Genomic DNA, 20,259 nt, shown 5'->3' with positions numbered 1-20,259 from the left:
CCGCTGTGTAATTTATCTACGATGCTGTAGGGATGAAAGGGACTGCTTGCAGTATGGGCAGGAGCTCACAGTGATGGGCTCCTGGTGTAGGCAAATGTTAGTGATATTTTTACGTTGTGATGTTCTTCCGCGCTTGTTTAGCCTCTTAAATAGACCAGTACGTAACGTAGTTTCTCTTGATTATTAACGTGTGTACGTAGGAATTGAAAGTGTGTGTCCATGACCATGGAAAGATTGTGTGACCATGGAGAGATTTCGTGACTAGCCTTTAACACTGGTACTTTGAATTTAAATTGTCTTGTGTTGATAGAGCGCAAATCCGTTAAGGAACAAACAGAATGATCGATCAAACAGTTTATTTATTTTTCTTGAAATCGCATTGACCATTATGTAAGGCAGGCATCGTCTTCGTTTCTCGGGTCGTCAGGCAACTCTTGCTTTGTGACAAAGTTGAGTGGCAATCAGTGACTTAACAGTGCGTGACTAGGTGTTGCGTGACGACCATAGAAAGGCAAATTACAGTAGAAAGTTTGTACAACTGAAACAGCAAATAAACTAGAGAATGGAATCAGTGTGGTCATCTGTCTTTTGACATGATATCCAGCTCTGGATTCTTAACTTTGTTTATCACTCGAGTGCTGCTGTCTGCTAGCACAAGAAGCATCAAATAAAGCTCTGTGATGTAGAGAAGAGTCGCTACGTAGTCATTCCGCTCCGTCTGTAAGTTCCTGTACATGTTATAAACTGCCACCAGCACGCTCTGAGCATTCATGGTAATGGTGCATAACGCGTGATACAACATCAAAATTGTACGACTATGGTAGCCGTTCAGCGTGACCAGAAACAACAGCAGGTTTGCTGTGCACGTTATGTTGTGAACAGTTTGAGACAAGCAGTGACCGTTCATTAGGAGTGGCAGCCCTGCTGCGCATAGCAACAGCTGTGAATAAGCTTTCTTGTTAAGTGCCAGACATCTTTCCATGATCATACTGAAGTCTTGCTTGGGGGGTTTCCACGATGGACGGTTAACAGTCCAGCACAACATGATGAAAATCCCCGTTCTTGTCAAATTCCACACACTGTATGAGAACTCCAAGAACACTGCGTGACAGGCGGTTCCGTCATCATATTTTGCACAACGCTGAAACCTTTAAAAAAACAACAGTTGACATTTGATATTAAACTTTTCAGACGGTTGTCTGTCGAAAGGTAATCATTCACCCATATCTTTGTCTGTCACAACATTGGGTGATTGTCCAAGACGTTGCGTGACTTGACTACCTGTTAAGCTTGTCACGCAATAGGCCATTTCCGAGTTTCCTTGCGCCTCTGAGTCTTCGTGCGAAATCATTCATATGAAAATGTTTCCGCCTACAGGTTCATTTTCATGTAAATCAACCTAAATTTCACATGAAAGGTTTAGTACGAAGACTCGTTCTGAAACAGAGGCACATGGCCTATTGTCCCTGAGCAAACAGACAAGTGACGTTAGAGGGGACAACAAATTGATAGCATCGTGTTTGTGCACTGGCCTTGTGAAAATTCATTGCTTAATCCCATCTGAAAAACGAACCTCGACCCCATCTCCCATTTTCTTGTTCAAATAGGAGGGTGTCTTTATAACCCATATTTGCGGGCCATTAGACCTAAAACGCACCTTATAAGAGATCCAGGGTACAAGCTTCCAGTAGCCAGTAGATTAAAGAGTGGCTCCAAGCCAGGAGCACACACAAGAGCTACACCAATAACAAATTGCAGAACAAGAACTTTCCTAGGAAAGAAAAATATAAACAAAACTTGAGTGAAGAGAGCACTCGCTGAAGAAACCAACAACAACAAGAAACTACCTAACAATTTCATTGTTATATTCCATTCGCCCTTGTCGGATACGAGGAGGCAATACATAACTGGTGAGGCGCGTCTTGATGATGTGGACTTTTCAGTGTGATCTAAACGATCGTCTGAAAAGGCGGGAAACATTTTGAGTTGAATGAAACATGAAACATGCGAGGAAAAGCGAGCAAGACAGAATTTTCTTCCGCGATATTCTTTGTACAATCTCTTCTGAAGTCGTCTATAACCTGAAAAATTGCGACCAAAAATGGTAAATGTTTACGGGGAGACCTGAAAATAATGCGTTGCTGGAAATTTTTAAAATGCTCCTTTGGCAAGTCAAACAAAGCAAGGATTTAATTTTCTCGTTACGGTTCCGTGGCTGCCATGATGCCGCATCATGTGTGACCATTTGTCAAGCTCAAACTCAGAGACAAGGCTCGTTGAATTAAGTAAAGGACAAGAAAACAAACAAACAAACCTTACTGAACTGCTAAGCCATATTTTATATCATTTTTGAGCGACGCCATCTTGCTTGGGGGGCAAACACAGCAAAAATTGCAGTAAATGTATCCATGGAAAAGGTAAAAGTTCGCGGATGCCCAATAAGTTGAGAGTGATCGACCTTCTGAGTATGTTATGAGTTACAAGGAAAAGATACCCAGTAGAATGCGTTTTTGGTCAAATTTGAAGATTTTAATTTTTCATTCAAACGTCTCTAAATTTTCCCGCGAATTGCGACTCGGTTTTACAGGTAAATGTATATGGAAAAATGAAAACCTTAATTGTGGCTTTTCTAGAGAGGCTATTTCCCTCAAACCAGATCAGTTAATTCTTTTACCCAGTATCGTAAGTGTTTAATTCATAAATGCTTCAGAACTCGAATTTTCCATGAGTTGTTATACATTAGATTCTCCATTTTCCCCGTACATTTACTGTAATTATTGCCGTGTTTGCCCCCCAAATTAGATGGCTCAAAAACCATGAAAGAAGAAAATGTCTATTGCGTCGGTTTTTGGATCTCACTGTGAGCTTCTTTTCCACTTTTCTTCTTCGTTCAGTCGCTTTTGTTGTGCATTTTACAAGCCTTAATTGAATCTTTCGCATCAAACAGACTCTGTGTATTACGTAAGCAACTGTGACATTTTGTGCGAGATTCGGTTAACCAATCAGAAAGCTAGAAATGAATTATCCATGGTAATAGGGGCGACCTGAACCATTTTTCAATGTTATTTATAATCGGCCACGGGAATGAATAGATAAAGGACACAGACAACGCCCTTAGCCCTACAGAGGTGTAAAACAAAAACGAATGAAAACAGAGGTTTTAAAGAAAAGCAGATTAATTGGGTTCGGAATTTAATTAAATATAATAATTACCTAACAAAGAAGAACATTGGTAAGCGAATCAGTTTGGTAAAGAAACCAAAAGTCGCTGTGAGTGCAATCTTCCAAAGCCGCAACGTAAGCCTTGAAACAAACCTAGCAAGAAATCATTATAAATAAATGTCAACACCCTAAAATCCCTAAGTTGTTTTTCTAAAGTCCTAGTCCGGGAGTTTTCAAGTAAACGGTGAAATACAAACCTTGTTGTCAAGTAGCTCATCCTAATTATGTATTGTAATGCTTTCATCCAGGGTAAAAGTTGAACATACACCTTCGATTTTACTGTGGTCGTTATCTTGGGAATGGTAAATCTAAAGGGAGAAACAAATAGCACCGTAAGCCTTGACTCTTTCTCCTTCTAAAGTGGGATTGCAACCAGAGGACCTTAATAACGTTTTCCATTTCATATAAACGGCGTGCTAAGAATTATGCGTAAATATGCTAGTCGCCATCTTTTTTCCTTACGGAGGATGGATCGAGCGGCGCAGCAAAATAAATGCGGCCTAAGAACTACTCAAACAAAGTAAAGAATCTTACCTTACATGGTTGATGAAGTAGCGTAGAATATTTTCCAGCAAGCCAAACAAAACAACGTGCATTACTACATGATAAGGAAAGGTGACTGCTTTCGTAACAAGCGTGGTGTAAGCTCTGTCACATCAAGAAACAATATTAAGAAAATTGTCAAGCTCAAAATCGAGTAAAACTTCTGCATTCCTAAGTTAAGCTTCTTCACCCTGAACTAGCTCACTCTAGTGCAAAATTGGAAGGTTTTATCCTGAGGGGGAGGGGGAAGGGGGGAGGAGGGGAGGGGTGCTCGTCCGAAATTTCTTTCACCTCTAATTCCAAAACAACACATTATCATATTTTTTGGCTCAATACCGTAGAAGTTCCTGCTGTGTGCCTTTTTTAGGTACCAGAACGGCGTTTTAACCTCTACAAGGTACGACAAGCGCCCCTTTCTTTTCATATGAGCCCCCCCCCCCTCGGGAGTTTACACCCCGTTGTTCAATTAAAGCACATGACCGTGCTTAGGTCTCGATTTTATCTCAGCGATTTTCCTGTGAAGTCACGAAACACGTTACGTGACGACCAAACACAGCATTAACTTCAAATGTTCTGTGACAATCTGGAAGTCCAGATTATTGTGTTATTGGAAACTAACCTCACAACCTGGAACACTTTGGAGAAGAACTTGTCGAATGGATGTAGTAAAAGCGAGGCTGGCGGTAAAGGAATCATACATGACAAAAACACCTGAAGCGAAAAAAAGCATAGGAAAGTAAACAGCTGTTTTTGTCCCGCGGTCCATTCTTCCTGTTTAACTTTTATTAAATTTAATCACCATAGGCTCAGATTATTATGTACGGACGTGAGTTCTAGTCTTTTCACACCATTTTTCCAAGGCGATACCCTGACTACACTCTATGGGCCCATCACACATGCGTCTGCGTATACGGAGGGGGACATGGGGGGTTCTGAACACCGCAACAACGCAAAAAAACAAAAAAAAAAACGAACACCGCATCACCGCAAGAAAAGTCAACGAAACACCGTCACCGCAACACGTATTTTTAGCGCCATGATTCGTTCATCTACACTTAAAATAATGCTTTTACACCTCAACAGTTTTCCACAAAATAAACACATCACAACGCTTTTCATTGCGCATATGTCGATACTGCTGATACCTGTAAATCAGTTTTCTTGCTCTTGTGAAGAAACCTTGCGCGAAGCTTGGAAGCTGACGAAGAAAAAAGAGAGGAGCCTCGAGAGATGGCCTTTACCTCAGATCCCTCTCTTCTTTTACTTTTCTCACTTACCCACCGACCGAAGCCCTATCTTGACTGAAAGTATTGCTTTCCGGAGCCAGCTGAGTTTGCGTTCGATATCGATAATCGTTTGAAAACTGAAGTAGAAGGTCAAGAAAGTTGCAGGATCTTGGAGCGGGAATAGACCGGTATCAGAATGACCTCTAGACGAAGCCGAATGGCAAAACGAAAAAAATAGTAAACATGTGTAATTTTATACAAAGTTTCCTTGGCTTAGAAAGCCTTCTTTCTTCCCTGCCGACGCGACATCTGAGTATACTTTGTGGCCAGTAGTTTTCGCCACCTTTTCCTTTTTTCGTAGAAAAAAGCTGCGCAGTTAATAATACATTTCATTTCGGCTCGGCGTTTCCAGAATTTCCAGGATTGTTTCTGTCCTCGCTCCTCCACGTGTCTACCGAACACTGAGCTCCGGGTGGCAGAGGTCGAGTTACTCGTCAAGTTACGCATAAATGAAAACAGCTTCGTATTGGCAGCCGAAGCATATTGAAGATTGACTAGACAGTGATGGTCTGTGTTTTGTTACAAATTATTAACCTCAATGGTACGTGTTTGTCATAAATTAGCATGAATTAACGAAGTTTACATGCTAAATTTAGGTCAAATTTAGGTTGAGAAAGGTAAATCAAAAACCCCAACACCGCAAACAATTTCATTTCACCGAACACCGCAGAGTGAAAAACACAAACATCGCACACCGTAGGGTTTGAGATCACCACAACACCGCAAGTTGAGATTTTATTCACCGCATCACCGCATTAAAAAACATCAACACCGCAAATCCCCATGTCCCCCTCTATACGTAGTGATCTGGTTCGTCACGCAACGCTCCTAAAACCTTGCGTGACGAACAGACTAACGGCTTGGTATGGGATCAGAAGCTACATGAATGGAAACCAATTCTGATATCACATTATAGCAATCTGCCTGCATTCACATGCACAGCGCACGAGCACGTACTCAGTCCACACGAATATCATTTTACGCCGCGAGCAAATCCGAAAACATCGAGTTGTAACCCCCCACAGGCGACAAACATGAAACAGGCGGACATCATGAGAGGCATGTACCAATGATTCTGTCATCATTCAAACCGCGACCTTTGGGCAACGGTCTTCTTGGATTATGAACAGCAGACTAGCACTACCGTCTTCGCGTCAATGACGAAATAACATTCTTATAACGAGTAGATACTGGCCGGTACAGTCTTGGAGCGGAGCATTATAATGGTTTCGATTGTCATGTCCTATGAATTGAAAGCTGCACTCAAATTACTTTTTCCCAAACAAACTCTCAAGATCGGCAGTGTAACACAATAACGATTCATCTTACACTATTTCTACAACCCTTCAACCCTTCCGGCCAGTTCAGGGTTCATTCAGATGGAGCTGGAAAGATCAGTTCCAAAAGATTTTGCAGCTGATAGCCGAATAAGATTTGGCAATCGTACCGTCGTACGAGAGTTTCATATATCCCCATCAAAAAATCGAAAAGCGATTCTTGAACGTCTTAAATTAAAAATACTCACCGTTAGAAAACAGCTGTTGATGTTTGGTATTCCTTGAAGAATACTGGACAAAAGTGAAATGACTAAAAACAGCATAAAACGACAGGCAAAAACCATAAGAAGGGAGGTGAGTTTCTTCAACGCCATTGTGGTTCAAATGAAGTGTTGTGTGACACTCAGGTTACAAGTACTGCACAATCTTTCGACTTTCACACTGTCTAAAGATCAGTCGGAGATCTCTCATTTGTCATGTGAAATATTACGTAATATACCAAAATGTATCCATATTTCAACAGTGTTCAAAGGACTCAAATCACCGGGCCAGATTGTTCTCGCGTTTAACACGGCTAGTGTAAGCTAAGTGTAAACTAAGCCAAATAAATTACATTGTAATGCTACCTCTTCGGCAAAAAGACAAAGTGGTGTCATAGGTTTATGGTAATAACAAAAAATTGCGTGATTCAAGGATGTAACGCGCGGAAAAGTAAAAGTAAACAGACGAAAAATATTAGATTTGTGGTATTTTTTTTTTTTTTTTTCTTATTTGGTATGTCATTTACGTTGTTCGATGTCCTCGTTCTTGCTTTGCTTGCGAGCCGGCTCCTGTTTGAGTCACACGCGCGAGCGGCGAAAAGCGAAGCGATCCGGCAGGGTTGAGTCTGGGGGAGAGGCGCCTCGCGTTCTTATCTGAACTGGTGGTGAGCAAAATAAAAATTACAAAATATCTACGTCAAAACAGACCACTGTATTAATTAATTTTAGCGATTCCAGGAAAAACATCTGTACACAAGTAGATTTAATTTCTCAGTTTTGCCGTATACTTTTATCTCTCAAATCCTGATCCGATGACCGCTTAATACCTGCTTGACGTCTTGAGGGTCTATCACACGGCTTCTAAACGCATATTTTCTTTTGGGATGAGTTCACGCAGGACAACCAAATGTATTCAGCAAGTCAAAAGTCGGTTTTGTATGCGAAAACGGCTCGGAACCCCAAACGTCATAGTGATATAGAGGAACCGTCACTTCGAAATACTTTGAGATTATCGTTAACTTTTTCCTAATAAAAACAAACAAACAAACAAAACAGCAACTCAAATTTATCACAATGTCCTCCCCTCCGTTGCCTTGAAAAAGAGTTCCCATCTCCTTATCTGGCCATAAAAACTCGGTAAATTAAAATTTGATGATGACGGTGTTCCGAAGTTAGGTCACACTCTCTGCCATGTTGTTTACACAGGCTTCTGAGCTTATTTTCAGACCGATGACAGCCTGTTCTCTCGGGCCGGTAGTTATAAGTTTAGATTGTTATTGGAATGGAACACTGGACTCAGGGGATCGGGATGTGATTTGACAAATCCTGCAGCAGTACTGAGTACTAGGAAGAGTACCAAGAAGGAGCCAAACGTTTACATGTATCAGAGCGGTCTGGAAAGCAAGAGCTCTCTCAGTCTCACGACGAAGTTGAGGATGGTCAACTGAAATGTCAAATCAGCACTTCTACACGGGTCAAAAACTTGGCGATTAATCAATTGAAAGCTCTCTAAAAAGCAGACGTAAAATTTTGATGAAAAGACTCTGCCAGATATACTTGGCATCCTTTAACCGAAAGTCATCACGAGCATGGAACTATGAGCAAAAACAGGACAAAAAGATGAAGCAGCAATGACAAAACGAAGGAAATAGAAATGGACTGGCCGCATCTTAATAAAAGAGAGAAAGACATCAGCAGAACATTTTGGATCACATGGATCCATAGGCAAATGATTACTGGCGCTGTGTTTATTGTCTTGAAAAAAACTTTTGACTTAGTCGACCACGAATGTATACTCCATAAGCTAGAACAATCCGGAGAGAGAGGAAGCAGCGTGGATTGGTTCTGGAACTATCTTACTACACGTACACATTTTGGAAAGGAACAAGCCATCCAATTTGGTGTTCCGATGAATCTTAGGTTAACACGGCTTCTCGCCTTCTGCAATAAAAGTTTTGCGGCAAAAAGCAAAGAAAGGGCTCATGGTACCTCCGATCGATAACCGAACCTACGCCGCGCTCAGTAGTGTGTCGGTAGTGTGTCGGTAGTGTGTCGTTAGTGTGTCGGTAGTGTGTCGGTAGTGTGTCGGTATGGTGTGTCGGTAGCCGGTGTCGGAAGCGTGTCGGTAGTGTGTCGGTAGTGTGTCAGCCCACACGTTGCCCGACGAGTCAGTGGAATCGGATTCTTTACCTTTACCTAATATACAGTGAAACTGGACTGTACATGCAGTATGGAAAGTAATGAAACACGAGACTTAGTTGATATTCTTTACACCGTAGTACATATCATTGCCTCGCTCGTTGAAAGAGGCAACTACTATCGTATTTATGCAGTTACAGTTGCATATGTAGTATCTGGGGCGTAGCCAGGATTTTTCAAAGGGGGGGTCACACTGTGTCAAAGTGAGGGTACTCACCAGATTGTCATGGCGTTTTCGCCACCTGTTGTAGGTTGTTTGCTTAAATAAGGCTTACAAAGGGGGGGGGGGTCAAGGGCACCCTAGGACCCCCCTAGCTACGCCCTTGCAGTATGTACATGTATGTGAAATAAAATTGCAAGGGACTTGGTTCACTTTCATTGCCCATTAGAGCTTGCTTTATTTGATTTCTAAATTCTATGTTTTCAATGAATAAGAATTCTGTAAATTAACAACCTGTTTGAAATTTTAAGCTCAAACAATTTTTTTTAAAGCGGGTGTAGATGGTAGACTTAGCCTAACAGGTTCTTAAAACAGGTATTTACTCTATAAAGTGGACTATAAACAGTACTTCACGGGGTTTATAGAGCATTAAAACACAGAGATATTTTGTTATTTAATGCAGAGATTATTTTAACATTATCATTTTATTATATCTTAAGTTATTAAATATGTATTTTATTGTAGTGGTGTTTTCATTAGACGTAAATGTATAATACCTATGTCAGCTGACAGATTTCAAGTCAACCAGTTTTCTCGCCGTCTACATTGAAACAACCTGTGTTATTTCTCCTAGTTATGTTCTCAAGGGTGTCACATTCTACAGTGGGAGCCGTTACAGAGGAGCTGCTGAAAGAGGGAAAGGTTGGTTTTTCATGCCCCAAAAAATTACCCAACCCCCCCCCCCTCCCCCCCAACCAGTGACTCTCATAAACATAATGGTTCGTGCCTTAGGGTGACTTTTCCCTAACAAAAGATTTCTTTATTCGGGCAACATCACGCAACGTCTTCAAGGCAACACTTGCTCAAAAATTCAAGTATAAGATTCCGTTACCTAAATATTTCTAACACGTTAATTGTCCACTAACAGCATCTATCTATTTGTCTAACAATTACAAAACAAACAATTTAACATCACGTCCCGAGTGTAGTTCGGGTGTTGGCTTACAACAATATAGTCCAAGGCTTTTTACATACACTACACCGTTGGGTGCTCCTGAGAATTGTGCTCTATTCAGCAAGCAAGCATTGACAACACGACCACAACTTTCATTTGCATGGCCAGAAACCATTACAGCATTGTTACAATCTTGCGTTTGAACATCATTAACACTACCAGTGTTTCTTATCATTTCAACCGCCATCAATGTAGATTTAATTAGATAAGTTACGCTGCATTAACGACACGTTTATTGTCATCTTGGCATTGTGTTATTTCGCAAAATTTCCTGTGTTCAACTTCACTTTGGCTAACTCTGAAAAACTTCGTAGTGTCTGTTTTATGCTCATATGCTATCAACGGAGTTGCTCAGCTCATGTGTTGCACTAGACTAAAAGTATACAGACCGTTAAGCTGTAACGTTTTGCACCACTGAGGAATGCATAAAATGTGATTATAAAATAACTAAGCTACTGCGCGCGCTCTCATTGGTCGATAGGTGTGTTTAGATGAGAGTATGTAAACACGATTGTGACGTTTCAGATTCGCGCGTATTTTTGAGAAATATTTTATAAAAGCAATAGAGCACTTTTCCGTGTTTACATAGCCTCATCTGAACACTTGGGGGCTGGGTGAATAGGCCCTTTGCACGATGCGGTCACATGGTATAAAATCACACATGCTGGTGAGCAAGTTCCGCAGTGGGACTTCCAAAACAAAGGCGGGTCCAGGTGGACTGGTACGAGTTGCATTGTTTTGGAAGTCCCACTGTGCAACTTGCTCACCAGCATGTGTGATTTTGTACCATGTGACCGTATCGTGCAAACGGCCTATTTACGAAAGTTATGCAAACCCTCGACTACGTCTCGGGTTTGCATAACTATCTCGAATTCTCCGAACCCTCCTCGTGTTTAGATGAGGCTATGTAAACACGGAAAAAGTGCTCTATGGCTGGTTTGCAGTGTCACGCCATCAAAAATAAAAATTGTAACCATTCAATAAATTAAGTCGAGAAGCTGAGATATGAAAGATGATTGATATATAAATAACCTCGCCAAGTTTTAAGTCTGTACGGTTTTCCATCCGCGCGTTATTCGGAAAAGTGTTTCACTCAAATTTATAGAGCTATGTATGGTGTCGCCATGTTTGTGCCCCTCGGAGGGACACAAACATGGCGGCCATAAAGTAACAGAAACATCTGTCATTGAGTTTTGCCATTGAAACGAAACGTTATTACTCTAGAGCTCCGATACATTGAAATTAATACTTTGTCTAGAACAAGAACTGTTTAGTTAGTAAAAACTTGAGCAATAACTCATCTTTTGACTTACTCAGACAGCCTTATCGAGCCGCCATTTTAATGTCACGCAACGCATAAACTTGGAAATTCCGAAGCGCTCCATTACATAATGAGGAACCCTGTCGGGATTAAACGTTGCAAAACGTCAAGTTATTAGAGGGTCTTACATCTGATGAAACTAAAACTTCACAAGGATTGGTAATTTCTTATTTTGGAAATTGATGACGTCACATGAAAACCGGCAATTGCTTAATCATATCATAAACGACTTTACCCCTCACCGCAATCGTCAGCAAGTTTTTTTGCTCAGTACTCGAGATACAACTTCCCAACACCCACGTCGGGCGTAAAAGAAAACTGATTATTTGAGGTTCACTTTGAAACCATAGGGAAATGTAACGTTTCCTAACACCCTAGTTACCAGGGAGACAAGACATTACACGATATACCATTCTCTGATATGACGTCATTTGCCTATACATACGCTCCCCCGGCTCAAGCTGTCCTTGCATATTTAGTTTCAATGAGTACACACTCGAATTTTTCTGTCAACTAAACTCATACTCCCCAGCGTATCAGGTGCGTCCTCTGTTCTTAGGCTTCTTTGAATTCAGGTTAGTTTTTCTGTATTTTTAAACGTGAAGAGCTAATCTCAATGAATGCATGTAAGTGCGGCTGTCTTTTGATAAATAACATAACGACAACAGTTGTGTAGCTGCCAAGTAATGTTAGCTCAGCGCAATGAACGCAACTCTTCTAAGAAACTAAGGATCTAGTAAGTTTTACATTTAAGGTCGCTTTTGAACGCGCTAAAAACTGAGTTCCAAAATCACCTGACGCTCTCAAAATCTTTCCATTCCTTAGAGTCGAGCAAAACTCGAGAGTAACCGACAGCTTTTCACTGGTTTGTAATCTAGGTTTCTCCTTTAACACCAATCACTGGCCGATATGTTTGTTACTCCAAATCGAAACAGTCAGTATAACCAGCATCTTTGGTCAGGGGAGAAGCTATTACACAGAATTCAGAATTCAGAATTCGTTTTTTATTGATTGAATCATTGAAACGTAAAGGAGTGCTCTAATTCTTCGGTACGGGAAAAATTATGACAATTATATATTGCAAAACTACGGTTATGATTAAGATTGACTCTTGGCTTGTATTCATAGGCAATTGATAAAGACTAGAACTTGAGATAAATCAGTCAGAAAGCTAAACTCGTTTAGTGATAACTTCGATTGCAGATTCGAGTAACGATTAAACTTTAGGTTTCGTCTCTGAATCAAACAGACTGAAGCACTTTGCTTATAGAAATTAATGAAAGACAAACGGAGAAAACAGAGTTCATAATAATCAACCAAAGTGAGCCTGAGCAACCTAAATTTTAAGTTTATTAGCATACAGCTTCGACATTTCAAAAGCAAAGCAGATAATAGCTGAGCTCGGTATAATGGGTACAAAATTGGCGTAGCATGTCTAATTAAACCGTCAGTTACACTCTTGCCAAATTTGCCAAATCTTAAACACAATCCGATGAAGCCATTGATGTTTAACATTAGATTATCAAATTTATTTTTCAAGTTTCTATCTCGCTTACGCGTGAAGAACAACATGTGGTTTCAAACTTGTAACTCGCGCTAGCTGCTAAAAACAGCTCATCAGTATTCAAGCGTGAAACCGACCCATTTGGATGACTCATAAATCTTGAAACTGTCTAAGCAATACTTAAAATGTTTTACTTGAAATCGTTCTCCAATGCCAAAGCTAATTTTCCTCATCAGAGTTTTATGCAACTCTTAAACATTTTCATTGTGTCTAGATACCCGGTAGCCGGGAAGTGTTTTAAAAAAACCACATATCCGGCGGTCTGAAATTATTATAGAAATTCCACGGAATAACTCATTCAATTCTTCTTAGAATAGCAGACCTTTGTTTAGAAATGTCAAGCGATTTCAAGTATCATCTTGGTTTTGTAGATGAAGAAATTGTCTAGCTTGGGCATACTACAGCAACTCGATGTCTCGACACTTAGAAAATATCCTTGCTCTGACTCCGTAATCAACTCTCATAGACTAAAGTCCACACAAATTACAGTTGAAATCCTCTGAGAGTACTAGGTATTTGTTCCGAAGTGCTAAGCGATTCTAAATAATGTTTTGGAGTTTGTAGTGGACGAATTCTCTCAGCTTCGCATACTATGAAACACTTGACTCATGCTCAAGGTTGTCCAGAAAACTAGGTACAACCTTTCCCTGTAAAATAGCGGCTTTCTTTAAAAACCTTCGAAAACTTGATTGCCAAGGACTCAGGAAATAACAAACCATTGTTCAGTTGACGTCATCCGCCCCTCGCCTCAGGCGGTGTCCACATCTTTAGTCTACACGCATTCAAATTACTCTCACGTTGTGAATTTCCCAGTTTATTGCTTCTATCTTTCTTTTTCTCACATCTGTGAATGGAGGCTTGTTTGTCTGTATTTTCAATCAAATTGTGTGTGTGTGTGTGTGTGTGTGTGTGTGTGTGTGTGTGTGTGTGCAAGACATGATCCGCGCACATGTAAAAATGAAATGTAAAAAGAAAAGTGGTACCTTTCGTGTTTATTACCCTCCTGCCATCGTATCTTGCTCCTACCTATTCTTATCTTCATATGTAACCAATGTATTCGTATGTAACCTGAATGTTACCTTATTTGTCTGTATGTATCCGTATATTACGTATGTACTCGTCTATTACTCGTATGCACTCGTATGTTATACTCGTAGGTATTCGTATGTCATTCGTATGTATTCGTATATACGCGTATGTACTCGTATGTATCCGTATATTACTCTTTTCAGCTTTTGCGATATTTCATTCGATACTTGTGATAGATAGTGCAGTCATTTATGTGCTGATTCGAACAATTTTGTTTCATCACGATGTAGCTCAAAAAAGTTACAACTCTTTGAAATTGGCACAAGGGGGGTCAAAGTTTTGGCGGCCGTATTTTTTTATGGTTGTATACTTATGACTGATTTTTGCGATGGGTATGAGACAAATTGCGAAGGTTACAGCACAAGTGAAACTATGTCGTTGGGTAAGAGGAGAGTTTTTTAAATGATTTTTCCGAAGTTATAACGGACAAAACTTCCCACCCTTGAGCAAAGGAGACCAAAACTAATTGTTTCTACGTGAAGTATTAATGGTACACTTTCTTTGATGTAGCTATTTTGATGTTTTGGATGAAAAAAATGTTGCTTATACACCAAACCGTAAATCGGTAACTGCTAAGTAAAACTTTGGAATCAGTAACCGGTAACCAGTAATCAGATTCTATCACGTGACTTGTGGCTCTCTTGTCTTGCCAGAATCAGCGGTTTACTGTTGCATTTAGCATGAAGCGTCGCGTGGTGTTTGCTGCATTTTGTGTCCTTGTCTCGCTGTCGGTGGTGTTTTTCATTAAGCCGGATCCAGTTCTGCGTTCAGTTCGTGTACAGAATAGCAACAAGATGGAGCAACTTTTCAGTTTCCATAAAGAAGATCGACTGGAAGGAACAAAAACCACGAAAGCAGAGAAAGCAGCAAAGACATCCGGCATCGTACAAGGCTTAATTATGTTAAATTACAGTGGAATAAAGAGAACAACCTCTACAAAGGAAATTAGCCAAACGGTGGAGGATATTAAGTCACGGAAGTTCGCCGCAAGGAAAAATCTTATTATATTGAGTCCTGGAAGGGGAGGGTCGTCTTTCCTTGGAGCAATGTTTGATAGCAATCCGCAAATCATGTTCTGGTTTGAGCCACTGCGTATAGTAACCGAAAAACTATATAAAGCTGGTGTAATCATGCAAGGAAATGAACTAATCAACTTCAGAGAAACGTGCGTCAACTTAATCGACAGCTTCTTCAAATGTGATTTCAGTAATATCTCAAATACAACTTTATCTGAATATTCAGAGCACATATTCCGCCGTCGGAGTAAAGCGCTCACTAGTGGGTGTTTATGCCCCAGTAAGACGTTAGGATGTCTGCCGTTCTCAGATTTACTGCTGAAGAAGGCCTGTAACTCTTACAAACATACGGTTATCAAGGTGTTAACCTCTCGTGTGCCTAACAAAACTATACAAAGTTTCCGGGAGCTTTTCCAACAACAGAACGGATATGACGTGAAATTGATTCTCTTGGTGCGAGATCCTAGAGCAGTGATTTACTCTAGAATTAAATCCGTGAAATGGATAAAAGGAAGTTACCGAGATTCCAATTTTCGTGTATACGTTCATGGGCTTTGTGATCCCATAGAACATAATATACGATTAGGTTTGCTGTATCCCCCTCCCTGGCTTAAAGATCGCTTTAAAGTAGTTCGTTACGAAGACCTCGCGGTCAATACCGTAAGCCTAGCGCGGGAACTCTACAGATTCGCAGGATTTGATTGGTCTAAGAGCGTTGATAAATGGATATCTGCTCATGACAGACCGCCAAGCAATTCCACAGCAGAAATAACTGGTTACTCTCTTTATAGAAATGCCTCAGATGTTATTGATAAGTGGAAAAATGCGCCGGGGGACTTAATACGAGTTGTAGAAGACGTTTGCAGCGATTTAATGAACATGCTTGGTTACGACAGATGGATAAACAGAGGGAGGTAGACACATTTACATTTCACTTGACAACTCGCGTTATGTTGATGGCTTACACAACAACATTTTCCACAGATCAGTCTCCAAAGTGGCATACCGTATTTTCTCAATTAAACGCCGGACCCCGATTAAACGCCGGCCTCGTATAAACGCGGGGTCCACGAGGCCAATTTTGAAATAAACGCCGGGGGCGTTTAATCGAGGCCCCGGCGTTTATTTGCGTCCGAACCAACAATTTGATTTTTCCCTTATTAAATAGCACTACTGCGACATACTAGTACGCTATGGTGTTTTGATAATCTTAATAAACGTTCAAAAGGAAAAGTCCGGCTTAACATAACAAGAATAGTAGCTGTACAACAAAATACAACAAAATGTACGTGTTCGTGTTGTCATTAAGTCTTATTACTGATGACGCACTTTCTTTCGTGTGTTATTGTGCTCACTGTCACTAAAATCGCGAGGATCCCTCCAGCGTTTGTTTATGAGCTGTTTCAATCTTGTCATAAGTTGTCCTTTCTGAGAGGAAATCGCACATTGAATAGAAATAAGGACTTCAAGGCCGCCTTGTTCCAAGTTGCTAGCTCGGTAGGTTTCCTGTCTCACTTTAGCCGAAATTTTCCCTCCATGTTTTACAAAGAAGCAAAGAGCGGAAGAGAGTTCGTTTGGGATGTGTCCGACATTTATCTTCTCATTATCAGGGTCATGCACACGGTAAACAGCCATCGCACACGGATCGTACTTATTGTTTTCTTCATGACTTACAATAAGACCTTCGCCGATCGCAATATCTTTCCAGAAGTTGACGAGTTTGTTTTTTATGACGATTAAGGTACATTAAAAATCGTAAATGCGGACGCTTAACTGATAGTATCGAGGAGAACGATGGCGACATTGCCGTTTATACGGAACTTAAAACTTTGTATCCATACTTGCTCCTATTTATTTTACATATTTTTGTTCTGTTCAGTGCCACATGTCCTGATTGTAACATACATGTGCTGCTTACAATGCTGTATCTTTTAGCAATAATCATCCTCCAAGACTCAGGGACAGTTTACCGAATGGAAAAGTCATTTCGTGTTGACAAACTGCCCTAGGTTTCGGAGGATGGGTGAATAAATCAATCTGAAAAAAATGACAGAATATTGCACTTCATAAATAATCGCCGGACCCCGATTAAACGCCGGCTTCAAATAAACGCCGGGTCCACGAGCCCAATTTTGAAATAAACGGCGGGGGCGTTTAATTGAGAAAATACGGTAATCCTCTTTCATTTCTAAAGAATACACCAGTTACTATCAAAACTTGTATTGATTTTCTCCGATTCTATTATATCATGTACACATCTCTTCTCTTAAGAATTTTGCATACTTTCAGTATCCATAGAAATCTTAACATAACTGGAGACTGACTAGAAAACTTTCGGGTTACCTCAGTCTCCAGACTCAAATATACACTATTTTTCTGCCCATTTATTCATTTATATGTATATATATTTTTTGGTAAAATTGTAAATGTATGAGTAAATAAAGTTGTTGTTGTTGTTGTTGCATCTATCGTTTTTCATTTCAATTGCTTGAATGCAAAACAAAAACAATAGAAAATTGGCAATACAACTCTGGATCATAAGGGAAACGAACACTTGAAAGGTCAATTAAAACCAAAGAGATTAGTGGAAGTCGTGAAATGTAGTCTGTTTATACAAAGCCTGCTTATCACGCTCAGGTTTGGATTTGAAATTCTGCCCACTTTTCCTTCAATTTCTCAAAAAGCTTGAGAATGAGTAAATTTGGGCTGCTCACAATAGAAGAAGTGCTTGATAAGCGGCGTCGTACACAAACGTTTTTGTAGATCCCACAGGCAGCCAAAGTGTACTATATAAGTTTCTACGAAGCTCTATTAATAAAGGGGTTTGTATAAAAATGAAATTCAATCAAAAACTCTGAAAACTATCGCCAAACGAGAGCGCCAGAACGACAAAACTACTTAAGGTGTTATTATTTAGAGGTAAGCAAAGTTAAAATAATGAAATTCATAAAATGTCTTGCAGCGTAGTTCTAAATCAACTGAGACTTTACCAGAAACCAATGGGATACACCAAGAAAAAATGGAACGACATTTTCTGATCAAACCGGACCAACCGAGAGGGATTATGGCTTTTACCATTTCCACTCCTTTCCCCAGCCTCTTACATAAGTGAAATCTATTGAAGAGAAGTAGGGTAACGAACCGATTTGTCAACATGGAACGGCAAATTTCGGTCCGACCGGTCTGACCGAACAATGTGGGCCACCTCCAAAGATGGTGCCAGATATTCTGGTAGGACCAAACTGAAACGGATCTTTCCATTTGACTTCCGACTAACATTTCCGCCGGAATAGTGGAAAGCACCCTAAAATTCTTTTTGAAGAAATGTCAGGAAAGAAAGCCATGATAACTGAAAGACTTCATTTTTGGGTTCCGTTCCGGAAGTGATCTGTTGGACACTGAAACCGATCCAGAGTTGCGGCCAGATTTAAAGACTATAGAAAAGTAGGTCGGTATCTTGAAATTCATGTTCTTATATTTTCTTACTAGCACTTCAGCTACCATTTTTGTGGAGTTGTTTTGAATAAAAAGACATTATTACAAAAGAGCGTACTTCCTTCGTATTTAAAAATACCCTTGGCGAGGCCAAACGACTCTGATATGCGGCTGAAGCGTACCAAAAAGGTACGATTAGGTATTTACCTTACCCAAATTCGGCCAAGTGACCATGATATCTTAGCCACACCAGGACAGTGACTTGATATTGCAGGATATCCGGAAAGTACGTATCGCTTCTGATTGGCTAATTGAGAATATGGTTACAGTAAATACTGAAATTGGACTGTACCGTACTAACCACTACAGCATGAAGTAACTTAGTTATTGCCTACAGTACAGTTCAGATTGCGTCTACTATCTTTAAGTATCTGTATGTATCTGAAATGGCATTAAGTAATTAAAATCAATGTCGTCTTTTATTATTCTCCCCTTATTTTATTTTAGTGGTCGTAATATGCAGAAACGATAATAATGTCCACTATATCTTTAATCTTAAATTAATTGTCGTTATTGTTTTCTGATTAATCTAGTTATATGTACAAGCGATTCATGGCTCGCCTAGATTAGCACTTGCTATCCGCGGTACAAATAACATGTAATTTTAAAATGAAGGAAAATAAAGATTTATTTATTGTTGTTGTTCACTTTCATTGCTCATTGACAGTGTAACGCATCAGTCCCAAATCGAAAGTCAGGGGGTCCAACAAGCACTCCAGAAACCATAAACACTCCGTCCCGTAAAGTTCTGACCGTGATCGTATGGTAGCCTGGGTTCACTCTTGTTGCGATTGTATCATACCGATCCAGTTTTGAGTTTGAGTCGGTCTTAATAGCTTTGTCTTTGTTGTTATCCAGCCATATCTCAGCCTGGCCTCTGCTATAGAACCTACTTAAAACTATCACCGATCGTGTTCTTCGGGAACTATTTACAGCAATCATTGGAACATAGATCTTCAGCTGAAGGGTGCTGAAGCTTTTCGACGCACACCACCCTCCCTGAGAATCGGTACGAAGCTCTTTGGACACACTCTTAGCATTCATGTTTTTTCCGCGCACTTGAAAACACGATGAAAAGCTTCTGTTGTTTATAACTTCAAGTTGAAGACTTGGATGGTGAAGATTTTTAAAAGCATTTGGCGTTTTCCCAGTCCAGCACAAAGGCTTTTTCAAAGCTCCGCTTTCACGTTCGATAAGCAAGAACTTCGGTAAAGCAGAACTTCCATGTCCTCCATCCACATTATAGACGTCATTGATAAGTTCTTGTGTAACGCTCCTCACATGTTTAATCATCAGGGAAGCTACTAGAGCATGCGCCTTGAGGCCAATATGGCTACCATCGGACCCAGTCATGTTTGTTAAAATTATTTTCCACTGACCTTTTTCGTCCTTGCGACAAAATACTTCCTTTAAACTGAACGACGTAATTTCATAATGGCGAGCAAGCTGTGTTTGTCCAAAAGTCTCTAGGTTTCTCCACGTTGGATTAAGCGGCTTGGCCTTGTAGCCCACATTACCTATCAGATTAATATAAAGTAGCGCGGGTTCTGAATGATACCTAAGCATTTGGCGAGTTAACTGCTCCAAATGTTTCGCCGTCCGAAATCTGCAGTCGTTCGCTGATATTTCTATTAGCGCAACATCGATTTTCTCACCTTCTGCAATGAACGTTTTGTAGCAAAACGCAAAGAAAGGGCTTCCGGTGGCTCCGATTGCTAACTGAATTTCTTTCACGAAGGACTTGATCGCTTTGCCAAAGGTGTTGTTCCACCATCTTCCAAACACTTTAAAATATAATCCATCCAAGCTATT

At 40.3% G+C, this 20,259-nt stretch overlaps 3 protein-coding genes across 4 annotated transcripts in view; 1 reads left to right on the top strand and 2 right to left on the bottom strand.

The window, feature by feature from the left end:
* Positions 1-451: 451 nt before the first annotated feature.
* Positions 452-8,248, bottom strand: LOC145493919 (uncharacterized). Its single transcript, XM_081473407.1, has 7 exons — positions 6,577-8,248; positions 4,385-4,476; positions 3,757-3,870; positions 3,420-3,530; positions 3,214-3,315; positions 1,658-1,771; positions 452-1,148 (listed from the first exon to the last, which is right to left on the bottom strand). Exons 1-7 carry the CDS (start codon positions 6,700-6,702, stop codon positions 578-580), a joined length of 1,230 nt encoding a protein of 409 aa, XP_081329533.1. The 5' UTR covers positions 6,703-8,248; the 3' UTR covers positions 452-577.
* A 2,734-nt stretch (positions 8,249-10,982) lies between these two features.
* LOC145493118 (carbohydrate sulfotransferase 3-like) lies at positions 10,983-17,408 on the top strand. Of its 2 annotated transcripts, none has more exons than XM_081472520.1 (2): positions 10,983-11,823; positions 14,590-17,408. In XM_081472520.1, the coding sequence occupies exon 2, from the start codon at positions 14,617-14,619 to the stop codon at positions 15,868-15,870; it is 1,254 nt and encodes a 417-aa protein (XP_081328646.1). In that variant the 5' UTR covers positions 10,983-11,823; positions 14,590-14,616; the 3' UTR covers positions 15,871-17,408. The 2 variants fall into 2 exon arrangements, with proteins under 2 accessions (XP_081328646.1, XP_081328645.1); XM_081472519.1 differs by having other exon boundaries at positions 10,983-11,858.
* Positions 17,409-18,803: 1,395 nt separating this feature from the next.
* LOC145493934 (uncharacterized) overlaps positions 18,804-20,259 on the bottom strand; it is a 4,459-nt gene continuing 3,003 nt past the window's right edge. Inside the window, exon 3 of the mRNA XM_081473427.1 lies at positions 18,804-20,259. This exon is cut by the window's right edge and continues 112 nt beyond it. Within this exon, the coding sequence (XP_081329553.1) occupies positions 19,105-20,259 (1,155 nt within the window). The 3' untranslated portion in view covers positions 18,804-19,104.

Source organism: Orbicella franksi, chromosome 7, assembly GCF_964199315.1.
Source record: "Orbicella franksi chromosome 7, jaOrbFran1.1, whole genome shotgun sequence".
NCBI lineage: Eukaryota > Metazoa > Cnidaria > Anthozoa > Scleractinia > Merulinidae > Orbicella > Orbicella franksi.
This window is presented reverse-complemented; position numbering and strand designations above follow the sequence as displayed.